The sequence below is a fragment of the Psammomys obesus genome, unplaced genomic scaffold (genome assembly GCF_907164565.1).
Source record: "Psammomys obesus unplaced genomic scaffold, mPsaObe1.curated_primary_1811, whole genome shotgun sequence".
NCBI classification, from domain to species: Eukaryota; Metazoa; Chordata; class Mammalia; order Rodentia; family Muridae; genus Psammomys; species Psammomys obesus.
The window spans coordinates 8,024,300-8,050,621 of NW_026590663.1; the positions used below are offsets into that span (position 1 = coordinate 8,024,300).

The 26,322-nt window shown below is 47.4% G+C and overlaps 1 protein-coding gene and 1 long non-coding RNA gene across 3 annotated transcripts in view; one reads left to right on the top strand and one right to left on the bottom strand.

Annotated features, from left to right (window-relative positions):
• The first annotated feature begins 6,213 nt into the window (after nt 1-6,213).
• LOC129677494 (uncharacterized) lies at nt 6,214-15,765 on the top strand. The gene is made up of 2 exons (XR_008720208.1): nt 6,214-6,301; nt 13,945-15,765. It is a non-coding gene; the product is annotated as an uncharacterized LOC129677494 (long non-coding RNA).
• Nucleotides 15,766-24,281: 8,516 nt separating this feature from the next.
• Nucleotides 24,282-26,322, bottom strand: part of Rbm28 (RNA binding motif protein 28) — a 31,873-nt gene continuing 29,832 nt past the window's right edge. For both annotated transcript variants that reach the window (XM_055608107.1, XM_055608106.1), the window contains exon 19: nt 24,282-24,783. In XM_055608107.1, coding sequence (XP_055464082.1) covers nt 24,649-24,783 — 135 coding nt within the window. In that variant the 3' untranslated portion in view covers nt 24,282-24,648. The remainder of the gene's footprint in view (nt 24,784-26,322) is intronic.

The following is a 26,322-nucleotide window of genomic DNA, read 5'->3' on the forward strand; positions in this document are numbered from 1 at the left end:
ACCCTCCAACCCCAGCTGCTCAGAATCTCCAAGACACCAACTTGTGTTCAAACCCCTTCACTGTTTACTGCTAAGTCCACCCCAGCATCTCAGAAGAAAAGGAATAAGTGGTCACACAGCAAGACTTCAAATTACCATTGGACTCTGCCTACAAGCCAATGAGCCAATGCAATTTTTGCTTTTTGTTTTGTTTTTGTTAGTTGTTGAGATAAATTGTCTCTGCGTAGCCCAGGGTAGACCTCCAACTCTTGATCCTCCTTCCTCTGCCTCCCTGGTGCTAGGAATATAGCCATGTGCTACCACATCTCATTAGCCAATAAATATTAATGTATTTTTCATATAGTATATGTTTACTGAGGGCCTTTTTCTACACCAAGCCTGGAAAGGCTCCAGGAAGCAGGAGTTAATAGGATGGCAAATCTTTGCCCTGCTGGGAAGCATGCTGGATTAAGAAACAGCGATATGATATGATGAGGCTTATGCTGGGTAAAGTGGGGCTGCCATGACCTAAACAGGGGCTTCATCCCAGCATAGCAGAGCAGAGATCTGGGTACAAACAAACAAACAAACGAACAGAAAAGCCCCCTTTAAAAATGAGTAAGGATGTGAAGTTGAGAATCTCTGAGCACATAGGGAGGTGGATGATACTGAGGGATGAAGGCGATGATGTTTTTGAAATTTGCATAGGAAAATCAAGGCCCTAGAAGGACGCTAAGTAAAAGAAAGCAGATACAAAGAGCCACAGGTCACATGACTTCGCATATGCAGAATCTCTGGAAAGGGAAAGCAATGCTGGCCAGCTCTGAGCAGGCGAATGTGCAACACCTGTAACCAGCACAGCTGTCTTTTGAGGGAGAGCAGGAATGTTGTGGAGTTTGGTGGTGCCTAATGGTTGCAAGTCTAGTGAAGATACTGAAAACAAACGAACAAAACCAAAGCAACAAAAAGAAAAACAGTGACATGGTGAATGGGGGTTAGGGCCTGTCTGAGTTTGCTTCTCTGCTGATGTGAGAAAACTCTAACCAAAACCAAGTTGGAGAGGAAAGGATTTGTTTGGCTTACACCCCCGGGTAACAGCCCATCACTGAGGGAAGCAAAGGCAGGAACTCAAGCAGGAACCTCGAGAACCGCAGAGAAACTGCTCACTGGCCTGCTCTCCATGGCTTGCTCACGGTGCTTGCTTACACAACTGACGACCATTTGCCGGGGGTGGGGCATACTCACAGCAGGATGGGGCCCTCCCTTACCAATCATTAATCAGGAAAATACCCACAGATATGCCCACAGGTCAAGCTGATAGAAGCAATTCCTCAGTTGAGGGTCTCTCTTTCCAGGTGCCTCTATTTCAAGTTGACATAAACTAACCAGCCTAGGAGGGGACCTTGAATCCCCAACACTAAAGTAAAAATCTAGGCACGGCCACACATGCTTGTAACCCCAGAACCACGGAGGAAAGAACAGGAGGTGCCCAGGAGCCTGATGGCTAGCCAGCCTAGCTGAAATGTCAGAGAGGTTCAGAGAGGAACCCTACCTCGGGGAATGAAGCAGACAGAGGAAGACACCCCACCCCCTCCTAAGGCTGCCAGGTGTACAAGCACCTCGTACATAGTGCGCACCACACACAAAGTGATGGACTGCGTGTAGGTCATAGTCCAGGGTTGTAAAAGAGAGCTCGGCTCTGAGGTTCTCCAAGCAACCGAACTGCATTCACCTGGAATAGCAGGGCAAGCTGCCTTCTCACAGGCCTGATCCTGAGAGCCATGGAAACCATGGGTATCGATCCAGAGACAGACACAGTCAGACTATAAAGGAGGCTCACACTACAGGGGGGACCAGAGGGAAGGCTGCTGCTGTTCTCCAGATGAGAACCTGGGGAGAACAGAGAAGTGAAAGGACAAAAGCAGGGTTCAGGGAGAGACCAGAGCTCAGGGCCTGTGGTGGAGTCAGGGGGATGGGTGAGAAGAGGAAGAAGCCTGTGATGGTTGAGGAAAATGGGACAAGGGTGAGAGTGGAGTCCCTAATTGGGATGGGAAGTTTGGGGGAAAGATGCTGAAGCGCATCCCATGGGGCCCCTGAGGCACCTGCATGAGAGCCCAGGGACTCATGTCCACGAGGACCAGCAAGGCTTCAGGGATGGGCAAGTGTCCTGGCAGAAGTGAAAGAGCCAGGCTGGAGAGCTCTTGCACAAGGGAAACAAGAGCCAGGGCCAACCAGGAGAAGAGGAGCATGCGGAGTCCCAGCACAGACTGTCCTAAGGGCCTGGTGGAGTGCGCTGAGTGGTCCATGGCACCTGGGAAAGGATTCAGGGAGAGGAGAGGCTCTTGAGGCTCTGAGGTCCATGGTTTCCATAGTGCAGGGCCAAAGGGAGATGAGACAGATTGAGGAGAGCCTGTAGGGTGGGAGAAACAGATCTTGGGAGGCGTCTGTGAAGGAGTGATGGGTGAGCAGGGCTGAAGCAGGAGGGCAGCAAGTGAGTTTGAATCCTGAAGGCCTGCAGAAAAGAGCACCAGCTGGAACAGAAGTTTCTAAAGAAATGGGTAGAGTCGGGATTTACAGTACCAATTATCCTGGGCTGAGATGCCAGGTGGGGACGCCTTCCTCCGTAGATGGAGGACAAAGGAAGGAGCAGGACTGAGATATGTTTCATTTGGGGTGTGTGGGTGGGTGGGGGTGCTAATAAACCCAGACAGGGAAAGAGAATTTCCACGTGGCTTTCATGTTGACACTGAGGCAGGAGGCAAGATCAAATACTGAGCAAGGCTGCAGGCAAAAGTAAAGACGCTTGACAGCATGTCTGTCAAAACCTGCTCGGAGACAGCTGGTAGAGTTCCAAGAATCTCAAGAACAAGTTGTTAAACACAGCTATTGAAAATCAAATTAGAATAGATCCGTGTAAACATCTCCAGCTCCTCTGTGAGCGTGGCGATCCTGGGGCAGCAGATCTGAAGGCGTGGGCGCGGTAGACGTGAGAGAGTCTCGCACGGCAGGCAGCCCGAGCAGAGCTCCTTCAGTGGGTTTCAGGGTGAGCTAGGCAGCCGAGGGAGCTCAGCAGCAGGGGAGAGGGGTCAGAGGGCCGTGTTCTCCACAACAGACCAGACAGCTCCTATTGATTTCCCGGGCTAGGCTAAAGTTTGCTCACTGTGCCTTGGTCATGGGCACGGTTTCAAAAGATGTTTTTCCTTCTCGTGGGTAAACATTCTGACCTTGAGGTTGGTGGGCTAATGGACAGCGGCTTAACCCAGTGACTGCTGAACCGCCCCTGCTGTGTGGTCACTGTCTTGCATTAAAGTCTCTGCCTGTGCTGTGCCCTAACCAGTGGAGGTTCTCCCAATGCTGTGACCCTTTAATACAGTTCCTCATGCTGCAGTGAGCCCCGGCCAGAAAGTTATTTTCGTTGTCACTTTTGTGTTTGCTACTTTTGTGAATCGCAATGTAAATATCTCATAGGTGACCACCAAAAGGGGGGTGACCCACATGTTGAGAACCGATGCTCTAAACTAAAGCACAGGGTACGTGGGGTGGAAGAGCGCTCCAGCTCCAGCAGACAAACGACCATGTTAACCCTTTATTGTTACAGCTCTGGGCGAACCATTTCTCAAATAGTCAACACATCTACCTGCCCAGCTCAGTGGACCCTGGCCCTGTGGGTTAGGACAACAAAGGGGACAGAGACAATATGAAGGCACCGATGTCAATCCTTGTGCAATACTTCGGTCTCCTCAGATGTCTGCAGGTTTAAGCCCAGAGTTGGTGTTTTCTAGAGAAAGCAGGCTTCGAGTTGCTGCAAAGTAACCAAGGCAACTGTTATCGGAGCCCACACATCAGAGGTTTTATCTCTGGCGAGCTCGTGGGAAGCTAATGATGCCTTGCTCAGCCGTGACCTCCAAAATTTGTGATTTTTAAGTTAATGAAGAGCAAATGCTGTGATTTTGTCCTGATAGATGAGCTGACTTCAAGGGCTTACCAAGGGCTTTTGGTGGGACAAGGTTTGACCTCAGGAACGCTCCCCCTTTGCCTTTGTCATTTGGATGTTCGTCTCAAATGCCGCTGGTCAAAGCCTAGTCTAGTCACACGGCTTCTCGTCTGTAAACATTCCATGGTTGAGGGCACATTTTTGTTAGGTAACAGGTTAAGAGCCCAGAGTCAATCTGCTCTTTGGACCTGTCACTTCCTGTCTCAGTGGTTTGAGATAGCTGGATGAGAGGCTGGCCTTTTCTGGACCTCGCCCAAACTGAAAAGATCCACTCATGAAAGGCTTTGTGAGGACGAAAATCTAGGTATCACACATCTGACAAGGGGCTAGTCTGCCAGCGCTAACAAGGAAGCCATGAAATCCAACAGTGAATAAACAGCCCGACTAGGAAAACGGGCAAAAGGCGTGAACTGACACGAATAGCACGTAGCACATGGAAACTACTCAGCATCATTAGTCATGGGGAAATGCACAAGGGTACTCCACGGTGCACGCAGCAGCCAGACGGGAACAAACACAATGGAGACACCAGATTCCGGGAGGATGCAGAAAAACTGCCTCACTCATGCACACAGCCACCGGAAATGCAAAGCGTCCCAGGCACCCTGCATACGTGTGTCAGTGGCCAACAACTGCGCTCTCAGACACTGGTCCGAAAGAGTAAAACGAGATGCTTGTAGGAAACCCTGCATTTCCTGTTCAGGGCTCTTTATGCTGACGTTAAACACTAGACACGGCTCAAGGTCCTCTGGTGGGCTGACCGTTGAGTGGCTGTGGTTTTAACCTCGTCCATACCTCAGAATACTGCAAGAACAGGTTCATAGAGGCACCAACTTGATGGCCCAAAAGCCAGTCCTAACAGATGCAGGCCATGAGATCTTGTTCATCTGATGTTACTTAACCAGCACGATTAAAGACGGAGAGAACAGATTCATGGGTGCCAGGCTCTGGGGATGGAAGGGGAAAAGAGAGCGGGCAGCTTTGAAAGCACAGCAGGAGGGACCCTTATGGTGACGAAAACACTCTGTGTCTTACCTGTGTCAGAGTCAACGTCCTGACTCTGACTACCATTCTGCCTGACATCATGGTGGAGGAAAGGCTGCGAAAAGGCTTAAAGTGTCTCTGCATTATCATCGTCTGTCTCGGCGGAGATGGTCTCACACTGCAGCCCAGGATCGCCGCAGGTCACTGTGATCCAGGCTGGCTTCACACCCACAGCGATCCTCCCACTCCCAGCCGCCATGTGCTGGGATTGTAGGAGCACGCCGTCACTCCTTGCTCTCTGTGTTATATCTCACAACTCCACGTCAATCTGCAATTCACTCAAAATTTAATGATAGACATAGTTAAATGGGGATTTGAACCACAGAAGTTCATTTATATAGCGTGCTTAATTGACGAGATTAAATATTCAGTTTAACAAAGGTGCAGGGTAAGTGGAGAACAGCAACTAGATTGTAAGGGTGCGGCTGGAGGGTGCCTTGTCTCGGGACGATTCTGTTTCCTGACAGTGGAAGCCACATGCGTTAACACGCTCCCACACACAGGCGACGGCAGACGAAACATGAATCTGAGCAAGGTGGACAAGCACATCAGCATTAGGTCCCTGAATGCAATTTGGTTCTATAAGATACCATCATTGGCTAGACAATGTGAGCCCCCTCAGTGTTCTTTTACTTTTCGTTTATGTGCAAGATGTTTTGCTTGCATGTATCTGTGCATCTTGTATGTATGGCGTTCTCAAAGGCCAGAGAGGCAAAAGATCCTCTGGAACTGGAGGTATAGATTGCTGTGAGTTGTACGTGGGTGCCTGGAATGGGACCCAGGTCTGGTCCTCTGGAAAAGCAGCCAGTGTTCTTACCCAGTAAGCCATCTCTCCAGCCTCCTGTGTTATTTCTTATAGTTACGTGTGAATACATTGAGTATCATAAAATTTAAATAGTAAAATTACAAATCAATGTATTTTTTTAAATTATGCCTAAAAGCATACAGCTTCCTGTTTCACTGTGTCAGCGCTGTTTAAGTTGACACCTGTTACAGCATCTGTGATGTCTAGCTAATGCCGCGTCGGTAGCTTACAACAGACTACAATGGGAGTATTTACACCACCAGAATGGGCAAACACTACAAATCAATACTTTCTCCAAAGCCCGCAGTTACACATCTGCCAGGACACCATGGGGCCGCCCACTGGTCAGAGTCTGAGCAGATGGAGTTCCCTTTGAGCACGGAAGCAGGAGTCATGAGATTAGTCGGACTCTGTCCATAATCTGCAGGAGTCTCCAGCTTGGCCCTGGAGATGCACAGAAGCTGAGCTGAAGATCACTGGTAAGAAGAGGAGTCTTAAGGGTGGCACTAGGGACATTAATCAGGATGCAGGATCCATTTGGTTTACCTCCAGGGAGCCTGATGCCTCCTCTGGTTGAGGCAGGAGTTGAGGTAGGAGACACTGGAAAAGGGAAAAAAGAGAATGAAAAGGAAAAGACTAAAGAAAAAGAGCATTCATTCTTAGCACAGGCAAGAACGGAAGGTTAATGCAGAACGCTGGAGGGAGTTTGGGACACCACTGGTGATATTAAATGTCTCTGTTTTAATCAAAAGAGCTAAAGGTCTTAACCGAGAGTCTAAATCACCCTAGAGGGAAGACTAAATTGCAGCCTATGTAACTTTTAAATTGTCATAAGAGTCTAAAATTGTCAAACTTTTCGGAACAATGTCCCAAGTTTCAGGACAGAGGTTACCTATGAAAATGAAGAGGCCAGGATAGTCTTCTTGGTTCACAGCCCTCCTCCTATCCTCAGGGGCTGCATCAGGGCACTGGGGAGGGCTGGAGACACAGCTCCATGCTGCCACCGGAGCAACCTGAGTTCTGTTGAGGGACCTCCCATCAGGTGAAGCCATGACTACTGACTGCAGAAAAGAATTTCAGGACGAGCCAGAAAGGGGAAGAGTTGGAGTTAACTAGAGGAGATGTGGGCTGAGCAGGCGGGCTTCCCTAAAGACAGTCACACTTGTGTCTCCACCGTAGCCGTATGTATGATTTTTGGGTCTCCTGACGTCTCATCTCAAAGGGTTCTTTTTCTTGTGAAGGAAACCGGGAAGCGTTTCCTGGTGTGCACTGAATGGGATTAAAGCAGATGGAGTACAGCCCTGGCTCACAGGGGATGTATGGAGGCAAAGGTTATGTGGAGCTCTTTACTGTGAGCAAAAGTTAATAGCCATGTCTGTGGAGAGCTCCAGAAAACATCTGGGCAAAGAGGAAGACCTTTGGCATGCAACCTTATGGTTCATAGCTCTTTCAACATTCTTATTTGAAATTATCTCTCTATAAAGGGAATGTTGTCTCCATGCAGGCAATGTTGACAGCACATTTTGGTAATTGTGCCAAAGTCCTTGATTCCCAGCAAGCCAGACACTTTGACCAGATTCCAGCGTGAGGGGCTCCTCTATGTGCCTCTGCCTTCCCATGTTTCAGCTGCTCCTGTATGAACTAGTGGGGAGAAGGAAGTTTCCCAGGCAGAGGGGGTTTAGACCAGAACTAAAAAGGAGGAGGCTGAACTGAACCAAAGTCTGAGTCCTAAACATGGACCCAAGAATGTAATTTGCTCGCCCCTAAGACATGAAAGAATCATGGCCAGAAGCTTGTCGCTCTTCCTCAAACATGGGCTGCGCACTGTCTCATCTCCTTAGCGCTCAGTCCACGGCCACAGGCTGGGATGCTTAGCGAGTGTTTATGAGTTAAAGGGGACTGAAGAGAGACGAGGAAGAGATGGGAGCCTTGGCTAAACCCTTGGGAAAGTACACCTCATGAGGCAGAGTCCAAACTCGAGCTGGAGAAAGGACGACCCTCCTGGTGACGGAGGATGAGGGCAACTTCCCTTTCTTCTCGGTGGCCCCAGCATCCCCCGCTGCTGGCTGGCAGGTCACAGCAGCCAGCCATAAATACGGCCATGCATACAGTCACTGCTGGTGACCTCAGGAGAGTCGGGGACACTCAGGCGTGCTCCTGCTAGATGCCTCCCCTGGAGAGACTTGTGTTGTGTCCAGCGAAACAGTCAGCACGTGGGAGTTCAGAGAGGCCCCAGGGTGACACTATAGGCCAGAGGTGAGCCGAGGCCCACCACCTTCCAGGGGTCTACCATATGTCCTAGCTGACACCGCCGTCCTCCTCTCACTTGCATGGTATTTGTGCCCACTGATCCCTTTAGACAAACACCTGCCCTGTCTGCTCAGCAAGCTTGTGCCAAGTAACATTCCTGTTTGTAGGTGGAGGTGAGGCATGGAAAATTCCATAGTTCCCACTGTGAAACGTACTCCATTTTGGGAGCAAAGGAGAGGGGGGCAGGGAGGAGCGGAGGAGATGATTCAGAAACAGCTGAACTCTGAAAAATGGAAGAAAAATCTTCTTGTGCACTGCAGAAAAGTGCGTTTTCAAATGAAGCTGTGCCAGGGGACTGAAAAACTGCTTATGAGCAGAGGACACTGGCAGCGAGGGCAGGAAACTGACGACAGGGCAGACTGAAGAACTGCCTGGAGCACGTGTGGCTCAGAGGCAGCAGCAGAGACTCGGGACAGGCGCTCCATCACCAACGTGCAAGAGGCCCCCATGTCCTGTGGCCTCTGAGTTATGTGACCACTAAAGAGGAGGATTCCAAGTATGACAGCCACTGAGTACTAGGGCCAATAAGTACCTCGCTGCTAAATATTACGTCTACCAAATACTGAGATAGCAAATGTCAGAGGCACTGTTTAATCCTGAGATTAAAAACTTCTGATGCCAAATACTGCAGGCAACAAAGAACCCTGGAATTAAGTTCTTCTATAATAAGTAGGGTAAGTGCCACATAACCCTGAAACTAAACACTCAGGAATGGACTACGGTGTGCTCTAAATACTAAGCCCCTGAATCATGTAACCAGGAACCCCACACCTTGGCATCAATACTGGTGTTAGCACTCTGGTATGCCAGGCCTATGGAGAATCAATTGTGAATAGAATAACAGTAGTAGGCCCCTAAATTCTCAGCCTACAAAGTCAGAAGCCTGGCAGACACCTGGGCTGGAATCAAGCACTGACTTTTTTGAGATGGGGCCCTTTTGTGGATATTACAGTTTCCTTCTAGTGTGAGTGCTATGTCCGGGGCTGGCAGCCAGCTCAGAATCCTCCAGGCCTAAAGCTGGGACTGCACCAAGAAAAGCCTTTCTAGGAAGGGATGGTAGCACATGCCAGCACTCAGGAAACTGAGACAGGAGGATCACAAGTTCAAAGATAGCATAGACTCCAGAACAAGACTGTGTAAAAAACCAAGAACCAGAGGTATAGCTTAGTTGCAAAGTGCTTGCCTACCATTTAAGGCATGTGGAGAGACCGTCTCTAAAGTATGATTCCAATTACTTATTTCTCATGATTCTCACCTGTAGGACCTGGCCAAGGGCTCGCTTGCTTAGCTGCACCCAGCCATTGGCCAGGCCAATGGCTCCCTTCCCATGCCCAATGCATTGCTGCTTTCCTGTGTGATCTTCTCCATGTGGCTACCTCAGGCTCCCACAGTATGGTCGTGAGATAGCTAAGCCTCTTTAGGAGACTGGCTTCCAAGAATGTGTGCCAAAGAGTCCAAGAAATTATCCATCCTCAGAAACTATATGAAGTCACTTCTGCCACATTCCGTTGGCCAAAAGAAGTCATAAAGAGATCTCATATTTAACAAAAGGAGGGCCAGGCATGCCTTTAATCCTAGCAGTCAGGAGGCAGAGGGTGGTGAGTTCTCCAAGACAGCCAAGAGTACATCCTGAAAAGAGAGATGGAAGGAAGGAAGGAAGGAAGGAAGGAAGGAAGGAAGGAAGGAAGGAAGGAAGGAAGGAGGGAAGGAAGGAAGGAAGGGGAAAAGGAGAGACAAGCTCCACCTCTGACTAGAAGTAAGGGGTAGCAAAGTATTTGTGGCCATATTTTATCCAAGGTATGGGCGCAATAAACGCTGTGGCGACTCATCCAGCATTTTCTTCAGGATGGAGGCATTTGCCTCTCTGAGGGAGTAGTGGTTGCTTACAGCTGGATCTTTGCCCCGTAATGGTTTCCTGCTTAAGGGAGGACATTTTCTGAGAGAGCAGAGCGAGGCTCCTTTAAGTCAGTTTATGGTCATTTGTAAAACTCTAACGAGCCATGCCAGCTCTGGAGTCTCCTAGATCAGTGGATGTGTTGCAGTTGAAACTTTTGAGAATGTGTCCTAAGCATCTCCACAGCCACTTCCCATGTTAGGATCTCGGCCCCTAAGTGTTTCCCATGTGCCTGACCTCAGCCATGGGCCTGAGCCATAATGGGACAAGGAGTGGGTAAGACAGCATACGAAACAGGACGAAACAGAATATACAAAGGTAAGCTCAGTGGAGAAGAGCAGACCGCGATGGAGTGGGGAGAATGAGAGACAGCTGGGGTTAAACCCAACACTGAGCCATCTTGCTAATATGAAGAATCAGGGCATGGTCTGCAGTTTCCATAATTATAAATACAAAGCACTGCAGTGCACGTCTTCAGTTTTAAATTCTGTTACAGCTCTGATTGCTTATTTCAGGATGGATTTCGAGCAGCAAAATGATGAATTGAAGAATGTGACCATACTTAAGCCTATGGGGATGCTCCAAACCTTCCCCTTTACTCTGCATTTCCACAGTATTCTCCATCAGCCGAATTCCTTCCATTTACAGGAGACCAGTAAGGTCATTGATTCAGCTGGAGAGTTAATTATTCATTTGAATTGGTTTGTGGAAAAGGCTCCAGAGAGCCCACAAGAATAAATTGAAAAGCTATTAGAACTAACAGGAGAATTTAATAAAGTAGCTGGATGCAAAATTCAATAGCTTCCTCCTCAACTAGCAACAACCAATTAGAAAACACAATGGGAGAAGGCAGGCAGGGGACAGAGAGGACAATAACAAAGACTCCAGGGACTCTGTCCCAACGGGGTGGGTCACAGGAAGTCCACAGCTTCACATTTCCAACTTTGAAATCTCATGACATAATTAGATGGAAACGCCTGTCATGTTCAAACACAGGAAGATTTGAATGAACATCCTGAAGAGCTAAGTTGCTCCAACTAAAGAAAAGAGCAGTTGGAAAGGTCATCTGGCATGATGGTCCAGCACTCAGGAGGCAGAGGCAGGTGGATCTCCATGAGTTGAAGGCCAGCCTGGTTTAAATAAAAGTCCAGGTCAGCCTGTGCTAAGTAGAGAGATCCTGTCTCAAAAGACAAACGTGTATGGGAATAATTGAGAAAAAAAAAAAATGAAGGTGAACAAGAGGGAAGCTTGCCTTATCATATTAGATATACAATATGTCGGAAATTATAAAAATAGAATGATGCAAGATTGGCAGACGTGTGGGTGGGTGATGATTGCCAATAGAGGCCAGAGCGCAGGAGTCTGCCCAGTGCAGATGGAACCACAGCCTTGGGAGCCATTATTTGATCACATGGTTAATGATAATTGGTTAATGGCTGGGAGGGAATGTGTGTGGTTTTATTTTTAAAAATCTCAATTGTTCTATTTCACCCATAAAGACTCAAGAGCCAGATATTGGGGTGTAAGACTAATAGCTCAGCGAGGCAGAAAAAGCACCCAGCTGACCTTCCTACCCAGCTGACGTCCCAGAAGAAAAAGCCTTTCCTCCTTCTCCATACTGTCTTAAATGCCTTTCACCTCGTGTCCCTCCTTTCTCCTTCCTGTGCAACTCTCTATCCATCCTCCAGACTTCATGGGGTTTTTTTGTTTTTTTTTTTTTCCATGTTCACTTCCTCTCAACTGGTTGCTTGCTTTGCCTCCTGACCTAGGGTTAACTCTATTTAATCCTGTTTACAGAAAGCTCTTGGATAAAAGGTGTGTGCAAGGGCTGAGCCACACCACAACCACAACTACCTGTTTACAGCAAACAGAAAGCTCTAGGATCAAAGACTGGGCCATGCCACAATTAGAAACAGGTTTTTACAATCCACGGTCTCAGGGCTCACAATGGCGTTGAACATCCTGCGACAGGTCTGCCCTTCTCTCGCACCGTAAGCCCAGATAAACAGATTCCGACTGGACCGTCATTCCCCACAAAGGATGCGTTAAAGTGATACTCAGAACATCAGGCGGTGGCCTTACTTGCAGCAGTAAGCCAATGGAGTAAACCACGCTGAGGCCATTCCAGTTTAGGGTGACGGGAGTCCGTTTAAGAAGACGTTAGGCTAGAGCTGTAGCTCAGGTGGTGGAGTTCGCGCTGAGCTTACGTCTCGGTCAGTGTTCTGCAACTCCTCCAGCAGAAATCATTTACCTGGGCACTGCTTACAGTTTCAGAGGCTTTGTCCATTATCATGGCGGGAAGCATGGAGGCATGGAGGGAGGCACGGTAGCAGCGGGTTCCACAAACAGACAGAAGGCAGCCAGAAGAGAAAGACACGGGGCCTGCCTCACAGCCACCCAGTGACACGCTTCCTCCTCCAAGGCCACGCCTCCTCCAACAAGACCACGCCTCCTAGTTGTTTAACATAGGCCCTGGCTGATTGATGGCTAAGTATCCAAAGCCTATGGGGGTGGGCATTCCTTTTGCATTCATATTTAAAGCACCGCAGCGTACACGAAACCTTGGGTTCAACTCCCAAGGCAGAAAGAGAGGAAAATAAATTCATATATATTTCACATCAAATTTTATAAAGTGCACACACACACACACACACACACACACACTCGCACTCACAAACCTTGGATAAGGAGATAGTTTTGGTTTTATTCTGATAAAATATATACAGCCATTTTAAGTATGTGATACAGTAGCATCAAGCAGATTCACAATAGTGCATAAGTTTCCCTCCTGTGATTTTTCACTTTTCAGAACCATCTGCCCATATTCCCTCCCACTGTTTCCTTTGAGCCCCTTCCTCTCAGCCTCCAGCTGCTTTCGCTAACTTACACCTTCTTTCTCTGCAGGTGTATCTATCTATTTTGATACTTTGTGGATGTGAACTCATGTAACGTTTTCCTTTTGGTCCTGACTCACTTTTTTTAGCATGTTTTCACCGTTCATCCACACTGCAGTATGTTTTAGAATTCTCTTTGTCTTCATAGCTGAGTGCTGTTTCATTACATGTGGGGACATAGCACACTTTACCCATCCAGCGCACAATGGCTTTTTAGATTGTTTCTTCCTCTTGGCTATTTGTATACTAATAGGCCTGTGTTGAAATTCCTGCTTTTAGTTCTCTGGGTGATATATTAAGGAGGGCAATTATTGGATTATTTGCTAATCTTATGTTTAAGCTTTTGCAGAATGTATAGGTTATAATTTTTTATTTATTTATTATTTTGGGCACTGGAGAGATGACTCAGAGGTTAAGAGTACTAGTTGCTCTTCCATAGGTCCTGAGTTCAATTCCCACAGCCACATGTTGGCTCACAACCATCTCTAGTGAGATCTGGTGCCCCCTTCTGGCCTGCAGGCACACATGCAGACAAAACATTGTATAAATAAATCTTTAAAAAATTATTTGCACTTTAAAAATGTTCTCTATTGAATATATATTTTGTTTTATAATCAGAAAAAAAATGAACATTTTTTAATGCCTCCTTTTTTGGCCTTTTTTTCCCCCCCAGACCAGAGGAGGGCACAGGGTCTCTCACTGAACTGGAGCCAGGCTGGGGGCCAGCAAGTCCCAGAGCAGTAGAATCACAGGCATGTGCTTAACCACATCCTGCCTTCTGTGTGGATGCTATGGATTTGAATTCAGGTCCTCAGGCTTATGAAATAAGCTCTGTTACCCACTGAGACATCTCCCTACTTCCTCCAAGCTTAGTCCTTGCTTCCTTCCCTCCCTCCTTCCCTCCTCCCTTCCACCCTCCCTCCTTCCCTCCTCCCTTCCACCCTCCCTCCTCCCCTCCTCCCTTCCTCCCTCCCTCCTCCCTTCCTCCCTTCCTCCTCCCCTCCTCCCCTCCTCTCTTCCTTAGGCAGAGATTCGCCCTGTAGCCCAGGCTGGCAGAGCCGCTACCCGAGTGCCCCGGCTGCTGGAATCACAGGGATGAGCCAACAGGACAACTCGCCTTCCACTACTCTCCTTTCTTCTACATATCCTACGGACACCAGGTCCCTTGAAGCCAAGCAACAGATGACTCATTGTTTGTTGCTTGGTTCTGGGATTTTGTTTGTTTGGGGAGGTCTTTCTAGGAAGCCCTCACTGGTTTAGAACTCACCACACAAACCAGGCTGTCCCTCAACTTACGGTGATACTTGCCTCTGCCTCCTGAGCCTCGAGATGACAAGCATCATGGCTGGCAAAATGACTGTTTTCAAATGTATCCAGGGTTTGTTTTGATTAGCTAAGGTGATGCAGACAACTCTGTCCCTCCGAGGGAAGAAAGCTTTTATTTTTAGTTGTGTGGCTGTGTGCATGGGAGTGTGGGCGCCTGAGGAGGCCGGAAGAAGAGAGCCTCTGGATCTGGAGTCAGAGTGGCTGTGTGTCACCCAGTGAGGATGCTAAAAACCAAACTGGGTTCTCTGCAAAAGCAGGGTATACGCTCAGCCACAGAGCCATCTCTCTAGACCCACAGCTGTGCCTAAAACAAGACTCTGTTATTCACAGCTGCCAAGAAAAGAGGCAATGAGGGACCACGTGTGCCCACAGGACGCAGATAGAACAAGGGAAGGCATAGCCTTTACTGTGATCTCCATGAGCAAAGTAGAGCTCGCACAACTCAGAGTGACGGAACAGTGCCAACAGGCCCTCACCAGCAGGACCCTGAGATGTCCAGAGCCTAGCCCTGGACGTTAGGGAGGGAGCATACTGGCTTAATGAGTGGGACCTAAGATAAAGGAAGTGACTGAGGACCTGACCTCGGAGTTACTCTCTTCTATGAAAGGTGACCCCCAGGCCAGCTGCTCCATCTCTCTAGGTCAGCCGTTCTCACCCTGTGGGTTGCAAGCCCTTTGGCTTGGATTGACCCTTTTTACAGGGGTCACCTGAGACCATAGGAAAACACAGATATTCACGTTATGACTCATTATTACAGTCATGAAATAATTTTATGCTTGGGGGTCACCACACCACGAGGAAGTGTATTACAGGGTCGAAGCATTTAGGAAAGTTGAGAACCTCTGCTCTAGGTGTTAATTAGCCACGTGGGCCATCTGGAAGGTCGCGGATGTCAAAGCACAGCAAACAAAACACGTGGCTAATAGAGACACATGTGCGAGGTCATTCTTCACAGAAACTGACGGTGGGCGCTGTCCCCTGTGCAAACCCTAGGCGCGGCTGAGACGGGCCTTGCGCATGCCTGTGACGGATTCTCTTAATTGGTTTAGTTGAGCGAGGGCTCCGTTTCCTGCGCTGGGTCCAGGCCTGACTGGACGGGAGAGGGCAAGCCAGCGCAAGCACGCAGGCGGTCGCTGCTGTCTGCTCCTGAGCGCGCATGACGAGGTCTTTCGGGCCTCTGCTGCCTGGACTTGTGAGCCAAAGAAACCATTTCTCTGGAAGTTGTTCTTGTTCGAGTAACTTTATCACAGCGACAGCAAAAGAAACTTGAGACAGAAACCAAGGACATTTATGGAGCTGGTTAAGTAAATTATGGCATAGCAAAGCCATCAAGTGTTGTGTAACCATGAAAAACAATGTATTTTTAAGTACCTTAATTTACAGCTTTTTTAATTCTGAAAAAAAAAATCATAAAATTACCACATTGGAAAACAGTATTTGGGATGACCAACATCTGTGTAGCCAAGGCATTGTCATTCATATTTTGCTTCAGAATAAACTGTCTTTATTTTCCTTGTGATGAGAGATATATTTTTGCAGTGAGAGAATTTGGCACCTAATATGGGGCCTTAAGCAGACCCACTTTCAGTATCGCAGCCACTGTGGCCAAGGGCTTAGCATCGCCGAGGGGATGTTGATGAGTCCTTTCTAGAGGTCAGTCCACCCTTGGTGTAGCCCATAGCCTGCTGGTTCATTCTGGATGGTGACTTGGATCTTGCTGTTTTGATGTTGTTGTTTTCAGAGCACTTGGTTTATTTTGCCCACCTTATCCGCTAGCATGCAGTCTTCCCTCTGCCACTCCTCCAAACTACAAGTCTGCATTTTTAAAGATTTTGCATATGTGCATTTTCTGTTATGAGTATGTGCACGTGACTATAGGGGCCAGTGGGAGGAAGTGAGCTCAGGATGAACGCTCTGGAGGTGACTCCTGACGGCAGCACAGGAACCACAGCCCTCGGCAGCATAATGAAGCCTTTGATTTTCCCGAGAAAGTTAAATACAGATTCAAGGAAAGAATGTTTGGAGAAGAAGCACCATTTCTTATTCTAACTGGCTTTATGGTTGATAATTACATTCCTTCAACTTTCAAGTATTTGGGCACTGGGGAAATGGACCTAAAGATAAGCTTTACACTTCCGCAGTGGGAAACAAATGACATCTCTAAACTGGGTTTTTGCCATGCTGAAAACTGAGGTACTAGAATTCATGTTTCTTTTGTTGTTGTTCATTTGTTTGTTTGTTGAGACAGTGTCTCTCTATGTGGTCCTCACCATCCTGGAGCTCACTGTGTAGACCAGACTGGCCTCAAACTCACAGCTATCCTCCTGCCTCTGCCTCCCAAGTGCTGGAATTAAAGGTACGCACCACCACCACCACCACCACCACCCAGCAGATAACAGAATTAAAAGATCATGAATGGGTAATTTTTTGAGTGGAATTTAAGTCTCTAAAAAAATTTTGAATTTAAATTACCTATTATGAAATAGGTAATTTACAAAAAAAAAAAAAAAGAAGAATTTTAGAAACTGTATCTGAAAAGCAATATTAAAAATAAATAAATAAATGGCTCAGCAGGTAAGCCTGGCACCGGAACCCTGTGCTGGGACCTCCCGTGGACACCTGGAACACTGCATTAATTTTAAGTGCCTGTTGTTTCCAGGTATATTCCCAAGTTGGACAAAGAAAGCTCTTCTGCAGAGAGAGCTGAAGAGACGACAAATGGCTCTGCAGAGGGTCCTTTGCCTCTGCTAACTAGCCGAGTCCCAGAGTGTGGGAGAAGTTGAGGCACCTGGGCAGGGCCTCAGGTCTGCCCTTCCAGACAGCACCTTTTGGCCTCTGGGCATTCGGGGCGAGGGCATCTTACCCAGTAAGCTGGTCCTGGCACACTGCACCGTGAGCAGGGCAGCTGCTGCTATTAGTGACTGCCATTTGCCCTGCCTGTTCTCTGGGGAAGAGTGAGAACGCGCAAGCAAATAGCTCTTCCAAGAGTCTGTTCCTTCCCCGGGACTGGTTCCAGTGGCTGGCTGCCAGCCGCACCCACACACAGCTGCGGGCTGGAGAACCAGACTCCCAGCTCATCAGTGTTGTAAGCTGTCTACAGATCTTGCAGTCGGGTTCAAAGGTACACAACTCCCTGTGCGGGTACTTCAAGCCTAATGTCCCTGTAATAGTCCTTGTCAGATGGCCATGGCCCTCCCTGGAGATTGCCGTGACTATGGACAACAGCCATTACCAGACCTCCAGGGGAATGGAGATGTCTTTGGATTCTGGGAAAAGTTAGAAAAGCGGTGGAATGGATCCACACCAGCTGCGTGCAAGCAACTCTGTGGTGAGCCAAGATACAGAGCCCAGCCACAAGGAAGAAAGGCCGTAAACAAATGTGTTCTGGGTTCAAACACTTCTTATATGCTCACACATTTGTGTGTATACGCACATGCGCATGCACACACGCACACACAAGTTTGGCTTCTGAAAGCATAAAAGAAAGAAGCAAAAAAAATGTTTAATACACCTCTAAGTGGTTTCTTTTGACTTAAGGGGGAAGAAAGGGGAGAAGCAGAGCCAAGGGCCTAATTTTCAAATTGAGACTTATAATAAAAACTTTAAATTAATTACGTGGGGGACGTTCTCAAAGGCTTTACCATCCAAAGAGCATGGCATCGGAACTGCTCTTTCTGGGGCTGAGGGTACGCACAGTTGGTGATGTTTGCCTGGCATGCATGAGGTCCTGAACTCCATCCCCAGCATTGAATAGGCCAGGTGTGTTGCTGCATGCGCAAGATCATATGATCTCAGCACTTAGGAGGAATAGAAACTCAAGGTCATTCTTAGCCTTGTAGCTCATGCAATGCCAACTGAGGATATGACAAACCGGTCTCAAAAAAGGGAACGTATCCTTCCTTTTTTAATACTTAATCTGCAAGAGAAACCACTCTAACACCCAAAACAAAAACATTCAGGACCTAAGAAGACACATTTCCAGGTTCCTTAAGTAGCCCCTGGAGACAGTGGGCTGTTCTGGCCCAGGTGGCTAAACCACCTTGGGAGACTCGGGCTTCACCCTCTTCTCTCTGCTGTAACAGAGGGAAGGGAGGCTTGCCCCATCAATGCCTTTCACCAGGGCACTGTGCTTTGAGGGCAAAGGGCTACAGAGCTTGGAGAGATGAAGGGCTTCAAGCCAGGCAGCCTTACTCAGCCATGTGTGCCCAGCTCAGCACACATCTCTTGGGGGGAGGTAGGGAGACGTCCTTGGGTAGCTCCACAGACTACACCAAGCTCCACAAACAGGTACTGCCACCTCGGCTGTGATTTGAGAGGGGGTCCAAGCCTCTATGGACTGAAGGTTTCTTTTGATATCAAGGCATCTTAGTGCACGGCAACACGGTCAGTGTACTAAGAAGAACCTGTAGGAAAGGGTTGGTGTTCACAGGTTTCACCTGGCTGGGTCAGCTCTCTTCTCAAAACCCACGCACATGTCAGGGGCTAATCTCAGAAAAGCCAGGGCCCAGTGCTGAAATGCACCGCTGGCGAATAACTCAACACAACAAAGCACTTTTTCTCCCTGAGGAGCTGCAGATCCAAACCAGGGGCTTGGGATACCACTGAGCCACACTCCAACCTAACAGAACAGTCTTCAGTCTTGGGGGAACACTAATACGTATTAGAACACTAATACGATGAGAAAAAGACAAGTAATGCCCACAGCAGTGGGCTGGCCAAAGGCAGATCCATCGAGAGCTGAAGGAAGACAAGGGTCCTCAGGCCACCTGTGGAGGCATGTGCCCGAAACCCGAGCACTGGGAAGGCTGATGCAGGAGAATCCTATGTTCTAGCCAGCCTGACCTACACAATAAGATCCTAAATAAAATGGGCTTACAGTACTGTTGCGTCAATGTTTAAAAAGAGAGTATCTGGGATTAAAATGTATGCCATAAGTTTATTGTAATTTTACAGTTTCATAAAATTTTAATTTTTAAAAAATATGCTCTATACAATTTACACATAATAATATACAATGTTTTCCATTGAAACTTCTGCATAATTGGCCAGTTTTTACAGGATGCCTTTGTCATTTGCCACTCTTGTGTCTGCAGGGAACCTCTGGGTGCAACTCATCCTTGATGCAACACCATCAGACAAGTGTTTGGTTCCTACTGCTCTAAGCAGTCACTCAAGTCACTGAGTGACATGGCTACTGGCCAGGAGAGGACATGTAAAGTGGTTCAGAGTTGACTTACCTTCTGGAAGAAAACCTCAGGAGCTCCTCCCACTGATGGGTCCGGAATGGAAGTGCCATCCAGAGTGCCCCTGGCATAGGGCTGCCACCTCAGCCGCTGTCCCACGAAAGGCAAGACACATGCCTCCAGGGGCGCTGGCCAGCATGGCTGCCTCCTCTTGCTGATTTGGTGAGCTCTTCATTTTCTTGGCGTAAAGCTCACTCTCCTCCACCCCGCCCCGAAACAGGGTTTCTCTGCATAGTCTGGCTGTCCTGGACTCGCTTTGTAGACCAGGCTGGGCTTGAACTCAGAGATCTGCCTGCCTCTGCCTCCTGAGTGCTAGGAGTACAGGCGTGTGCTACTGCAGCCAGCCATAAAGCCCACCTTTGCCAACCGAGCCTCCACTGTCCCCAGAAGCCCGGTGCTACGAAGCAATGTTTGGAGGGAGGGCTGGGCAGCCTGTGGCTGGTGCTTTCACGTTAGGGACCAGGCTCCGGACCTCGGCCATGCATGGTCTGATGTGCTTTCACAGTGTCCTCCTCAACTGGATTAGAGCACAAAGACGGTGTGATTCCTGTGGGAGCATGCACGGCTCGGCTTTACTCTCTCACGGCTGACGTGGATGTGTTTGGCAGGCCCAGAAGAAGAAAAGGGAAAAGGAGAGCTGGGGAGACTGACTCAGAGAAGAGACATTTGACAGTTACTTGGCGCTGAGCTGCCTGTGTTCAGCCCTCACCATCCAGCTCTTGGTGACAGGAAGATAGAAACTGGACAAGCTCTTCGGACAAATTAAACGACATCTAAAGGAGGTGCTGGTGGACAGGGGCCCAGACAACAGTGTAGGAGAGAAAGAAGAAATGCTGTTTTCAAAGTACCTAATACAAAGGGAATAAGACTGAGTAAGAGGAGAAAATAGATACACACGCTACATACTCAGCCTGTGAGCACTATCTTCATTATTGTTCACTTCTTACTCAGGTTTTACTGGCATCACTTTAGAGAATGGTCCTGCTGTCCTCCACACGCCCAGCTATGCCTTGGATCGACCCCGAGAGCTCACAGGAGTACACAAGCCTCTGCTATGACTAAATCCATGTTAGGCATTGGGGTCTGTATGAAAACATAAACTATAACTCTTGCTTTCAGGGACAAAGATGGTGTCCCCACCCTATGTCCAGGTGAGTTTTCAAGGCAGATGGTTCAGCGAAGGCACCTGCTCGATGACAGCCCTGGACAGGGCAGACGTGTCTATTCAGGGACAACCAGACTTGACGCTTATCAACACACTACATTCAGGATGAACCAAAAGGTCTTTTTGGAAACTTAGTAGTTTCCTTCTCAGAACTGGTTCCCAGAAGTGTCCACCAGCCTACCCAGTTTACTCCTTCATCAACCTGCCTCCAGCTGGGGTCTGCAGCCAATCACAGCTCCGAATCAGAAGCCAAGTAGATAATCTGTGTGCATGACAGCTACAGTAGTCAACAAGAAATCTGAAAATCTACCCCCTGGCTCTTACCAAGCCAGTTAGAGGTGAGTGGAAAGCGGGGGCGGAGGTGAACTAAATATAAACTTGTCTCAGCATCCTGCAGTGCCATGCCAGCGTGGATTTAGTCATGGAAGAGCTGTCTGCAAACAAGTGAGGAAATGTTCCAGGTTGTATGAGCACACTTGCTCCTCATATGGTAGAAGTGACCGGTACTTGTCACACATGCCACTGGGAGCTGAAATGTTATCAAGCAGGAAACTGGCTAGTGAGGGCAGCCAGAGAGCCGAGACTGCAGGTGTGTGTGTCCTAGGCTGACTCAGCATCTGCACTCACTGTGGCACAGCTGACCATCCGTCTCCCCAGACAACTGAAGGCCAAATGGATGAAAAGAAGCTCTTTGGAGCCTTGAGGTTCTGGGCTCTAAATTATAACCAGGAAAACTTCTTTTCAAGATAAAAACATCTAGGCAGTGGTGACACATGCCTTTGATCCTACCACTTGGGAGGCAGAGGCAGGGGGATCTCTGTGAGTTCGAGGACTGGCCTACAGATTGAGTTCTAGGACAGCCAGAGATACACAGATAAAACAAAACAAACAAAAGACCAAAGCATAAAAGCACGCTTGGTGTTGGAGGTTGGTGTGATGGGTGTTACTGGCCCTTAAGATCTGATTACACCCATCCTTGTTGTGTACACCTGCCTAAGACATGCCTGGTTGGCTAATTAAATGGACTATACTTGGGCAGGGCAGAACAAGGCAGGCATGGCTCAAGTTCCCAGGCTTTTGGGTTCAAGAGAATCAGGGGAAATGAATAGAAAGGAAGAGAAGAAGGAGGATGCCACAATGGGTTATCTTGGAGAAGAAACCACATAGGCTAGGAGAAAGGACTCAAATAATCGTGTGGAAAGGCCCAGATGAAGAATACAAGCAGGTATTCATAGGATTATGATTATGGATAGAAGATAGTTGAGATGAGCATGATTAATGTGATGCCATCGGATGGGCCTGAGAGGTAAAGGGTGAGGTAGAAATATCTGCCCGGCCCAAGGTAAATAAGGCTATTATAAATCTAACAGGTGTCTGTGTCTTATTATTTGTGATAGCAGGTTAAATAATGCTGCTGTGATAATGTTAGGGCTAATAATAAACACTATATAGCCCAACATTCATTTTTTATTTACTATGACACTTGGAAATATAGCTGTGTGTCACTTAACATTTCAGTCAATGAAAGACACCCATGGCATTGGTCCCAAAAGATTGTATTACCTAGCCATCCTGGTTTGTCTAAGCATGATCTGTGACACACACAAAAGGGAGAAGATGGACTGAAGAAGCAGGTCTCAGGAGCCCCATTGTTCAGACATGTGACTGTCTCTCAAGGAAGCACATGCTCTAGGATTCTAGAGGAAACCATGGTTCTTGTTTCTACAATAGCTGAAACGTATTCCCTGCCACAGGCTCACTACAGAGCAGGAACTCAAAACCTTATCTAAGGAAAAGTAAGGCCCAGAAAAGGCTGCCTACAGTAAGATTCTCCTCTTAGAGGGCTAACCTCTGAGCCAGCCCAGCGAGTGCACAACCAAACAAGAAAAGTCAGACGAAACTTGGTCATTCTCACTGTGACCTTTAGTCTTGGATGCTAACACAAATGCTTATTACTCTTATTCACCAAGCAATGTGGAAGACAGCCCTCATGCTAATTGAGAAACACACGTCTGGAAAGGGAAGCACGATTTCCCCTACATCGCCACCAGCATGGCAAGAGGTCAAGGAGCTGCCTGAGGAGCCCCAGGGAAGATGTCTCAAAGAGGACACCATATATGGAGTCTGGTCATTGAGAAACAGGGTAACTCGTCCTCAAAGCACTTAAAGAACTGTGCAATAGCTTTCCAAGCAACTGACTGATGTTTTAACACACAGTGTTGCTAAAGAGAAATATCTGGACTAGGAGAATCTGGCAATAATCTCTGAAAAAACAGCAATTTTTTGTAATGCTAAATGTTAAGATACATTTTCAAATATTAGGAGTATATGTGTACTGGAGGAAAGGCGTCTGGCAAGCAGACCGAGTAGGCTAAGGGAGAACAGATCAACTGACAGGCAGGTTGTGGTCATTCTGACACTCTCTGTGGGGCGCCTACCCCGTCCCTAGGACAGATGTATTGCTGGGGACTTGTAAGAATGTTCAACCTCCTGTCACTGTCTCCAACTGACCCTAAAGACAGCACCTGCCCTGGGATACCTCCAAAGCATCTGTTTTCATGATTTCTCCTTCGCTACCTCTAGAACATCAAGGGCACTACGCAGTTTCCAAGATATTACCATGAAACAGCTCTATGCCTGGTTCAGCAATGTTATGGGAGGGCAGCCTTTAAAGCAATGCATTAGGACAAGGACACAGGCTGACCTACGTTCTCAGCCTTCTCTTTTCTATGGACTACCATCGCTCCTTTTCCTTTCTTATTTTTCCCATTCAGTAATTACTTATTCCATACCCACTATGTGCCAGAGTTGTAACCAGACATATCTGAGTAAGGGCGGACACGAGAAAATCTCTCAGAGCAGTTTTAACAGGCAGACAATTGTGGATGGTGATTAGTACCAGGAGAAAGCAAACAGGCACGAGAATCCAGTTAGGAGTGGGGAAGGAGGTAAGAGCCCTACTTCAGCTACCCAAGGAAGCACCAGCAGAGCTGATGGCTCAGTGGGGATCTGAGAGACAGAAGATCCTAAGGAAATGCTCCCAGGCCACAGGGACAGACACGAGGCTCTGGGGTGGCAGAATCAATCTACTCCACATCTTGCATCAACGTGTACAGCACGGGGATTTGTTTGCCTCTACTGATTTTCCTTTCACAATGGCCCGTTTTTCATACGTCGGGGTCCTTGTGGACCTTGACTCTGTAATAGTCCCACCCTCTGCCCCAGCTTTCTTTAGAAAAGAGAAAGAACGGTAAGAGCAATCTTCAGAAGGCATGTAGGGCAGGGAACAACCAGGAGAACATGTAAATTCATTATTTAGTATGATTAATCTGATACTCTCCCACAGCCTGGGCCCTTAGCTTAGCGCCTCATGCTCACTGTGCTGCCCACCTCAGGCCCTGGGGAATACATCCGGGTCACCCTTGGTCGGGTGGCCAGCCGGCCACTCCCCTCCAGGGGCAGACACTGTTCAGGCGCTGCTTGGGGCCAGGCCCTGCTGTCAGTTGTTTGCATTTGTCCCCATACAGAGACCACAGTACGCAGCTCTTCTCTGTTCTCAGCTCTGGCTGACGACGTAACCGAATTAAAAATGTTCAAAGGGTTTATTCAGAAAAAACAAAAACAACACCTTATAAATAATGTATTTTTGCATATTAAAAAACGAGACCCTTCCAAAAAGTTACAGTTCCTCATTTACAGACTCCATAACAAAATAGGCACCTTTCAAATTCAGTACCCAAAACACTTTGCGACAGTAGTTTCCATTTGAGAAGAGAACAGAAGTGAGCTGCAATTACACACACAGCTTCAGCAGCAACATGGGCATGTTGGAAGAAGCCATAGTGCTTTTCAGGTGTTCCTTTGTGCTACCCAACCCCACACTGGAGAAGGGACAAGAATGTACACAACCCACAGAGACAGCAGCGGGGGCTATCAGCTGGGATCCTCTTTCCTTTAGCGAAAAGCATGGCTTTCTTACAGTCTGCAGGTGGCATCAGCTATCGAACCATTTGCTTCTCTTCATAAGGGGTGCTCCTTTAGAAGGGCCCAACAGCTTCTGCTTATATTGTTCGACCAGCCGGTTGAAGTGGGCTTCTGCCTTATTTTCCTTAGCTTTTTTCTTAGGGGCCTGTGAAGGAGAGGAGACAGACAAGCATTTTTTTTTCCCTCTCCCTTCCTTCTTTCCTTCCTTTCCTCTTGCTTTCTTGCCTTCTTACCTGTCTGCCTGAAACTCAGTATGTGATAGAGTATGACCTTGAACTCCTGACCCTTATCTCTCCTCCTTCCAGATGCTACCACCATGCCTAGTAAATTTCAAACTTATCGTAAGGATACCCAAAACATAAAATAAGGAGGTACAAAGATCACGTTCACAGGAAAACAAGTTCCTGAGAAAACCCTCGTTTGGACAGTCATAAGAATTCCACTTATGAAATTTCAAAGATTAGATCTCTACAATATAAGATGACATAGTCAGAAAATTCCCAGAGACAGATTTGAGTAGGACAGGATGCTAATGACTCTCTTATTCTTAAAGGGAAGGGTAATAAAAGCTTGACCTCAAATGCTCCAGAACACAGGACAAGGGGCTGGAGAGATGGCTCAGAGGTTAAGTGCACTGGCTAGCCCAGAGGATCCAGGTTCTATTCCCAGCACCACAATGCATCACACAACCACCTTTAACTCCAGACCTAGGGGATTCAAAGCCCTCTTCTGGTCTCAGTGGACCCCAGCATGCCTGCAGTATACAGACGTACACACAGGCAAAATACCCTTACATGGTATGCTTGTAATTGTTGAGAAAAAAAAAAAAAAAAAAAAGAGCGCAGAACCAACAGGACCATTTTGTTCTATTACAAATAAATAGAACTCCTTTGGGAAATAAATATGCCAGAAACTAAAAAAGAAACATGTCAGATGGGCCTAGAAAGCAACACTACCAAAGACAGACAAGGTCATTTCAGAAGAAAACAGGAGCTGATCCGAAGACACTTCCGTTGGTGTAGACAGGACAGAATAATGACTGTATTTGGTTAAAACAGAGAGTTATATAAAAATTGGAAATTTTTTAACACTACTATATAAAGATAAATATGTATATATGTATATACATATATATATACTGTTTTTATATAATAGTGTTATAAAAATAATATGTATATATGTATAGGTGTGTGTATATATATGTATATTTGCCACCAGAGCAGGTTGGTACGGTAATAATTCACTACTCTGTAAACTTGATATACCAAGAAGGGGAAGCAAAAGAAGAAATCAATTATCTAAACTTGCCTTTCCTATATGTTAAGATTCTTCTTCCTATAATTTTTTTTTAATGTGCATTGATGTTTTGCCTGTACGTATGTGTGAGAGTGTCAGATCTTGGAGTTACAGACAGTTGTGAGCTGCCATGTAGGTGCTGGGAATTGAACCTGGGTCCCCTGGAAGAAAAGCCAGTGCTCTTAACTGCTGATCCATCTCTCCAGCCCCTTTCTAGAATTTTTAGAATGCTATTTTTAAGTACAAAAAGGCTGACTGAATTTATCATTAGTCTATATAACAATCCATAGGTGTTAAAACCAAAGGTGAGCAGCTAGGGCACAGCCCAACAGCAGAGCATTTTCCTTCCTTCCTTCCTTCCTTCCTTCCTTCCTTCCTTCCTTCCTTC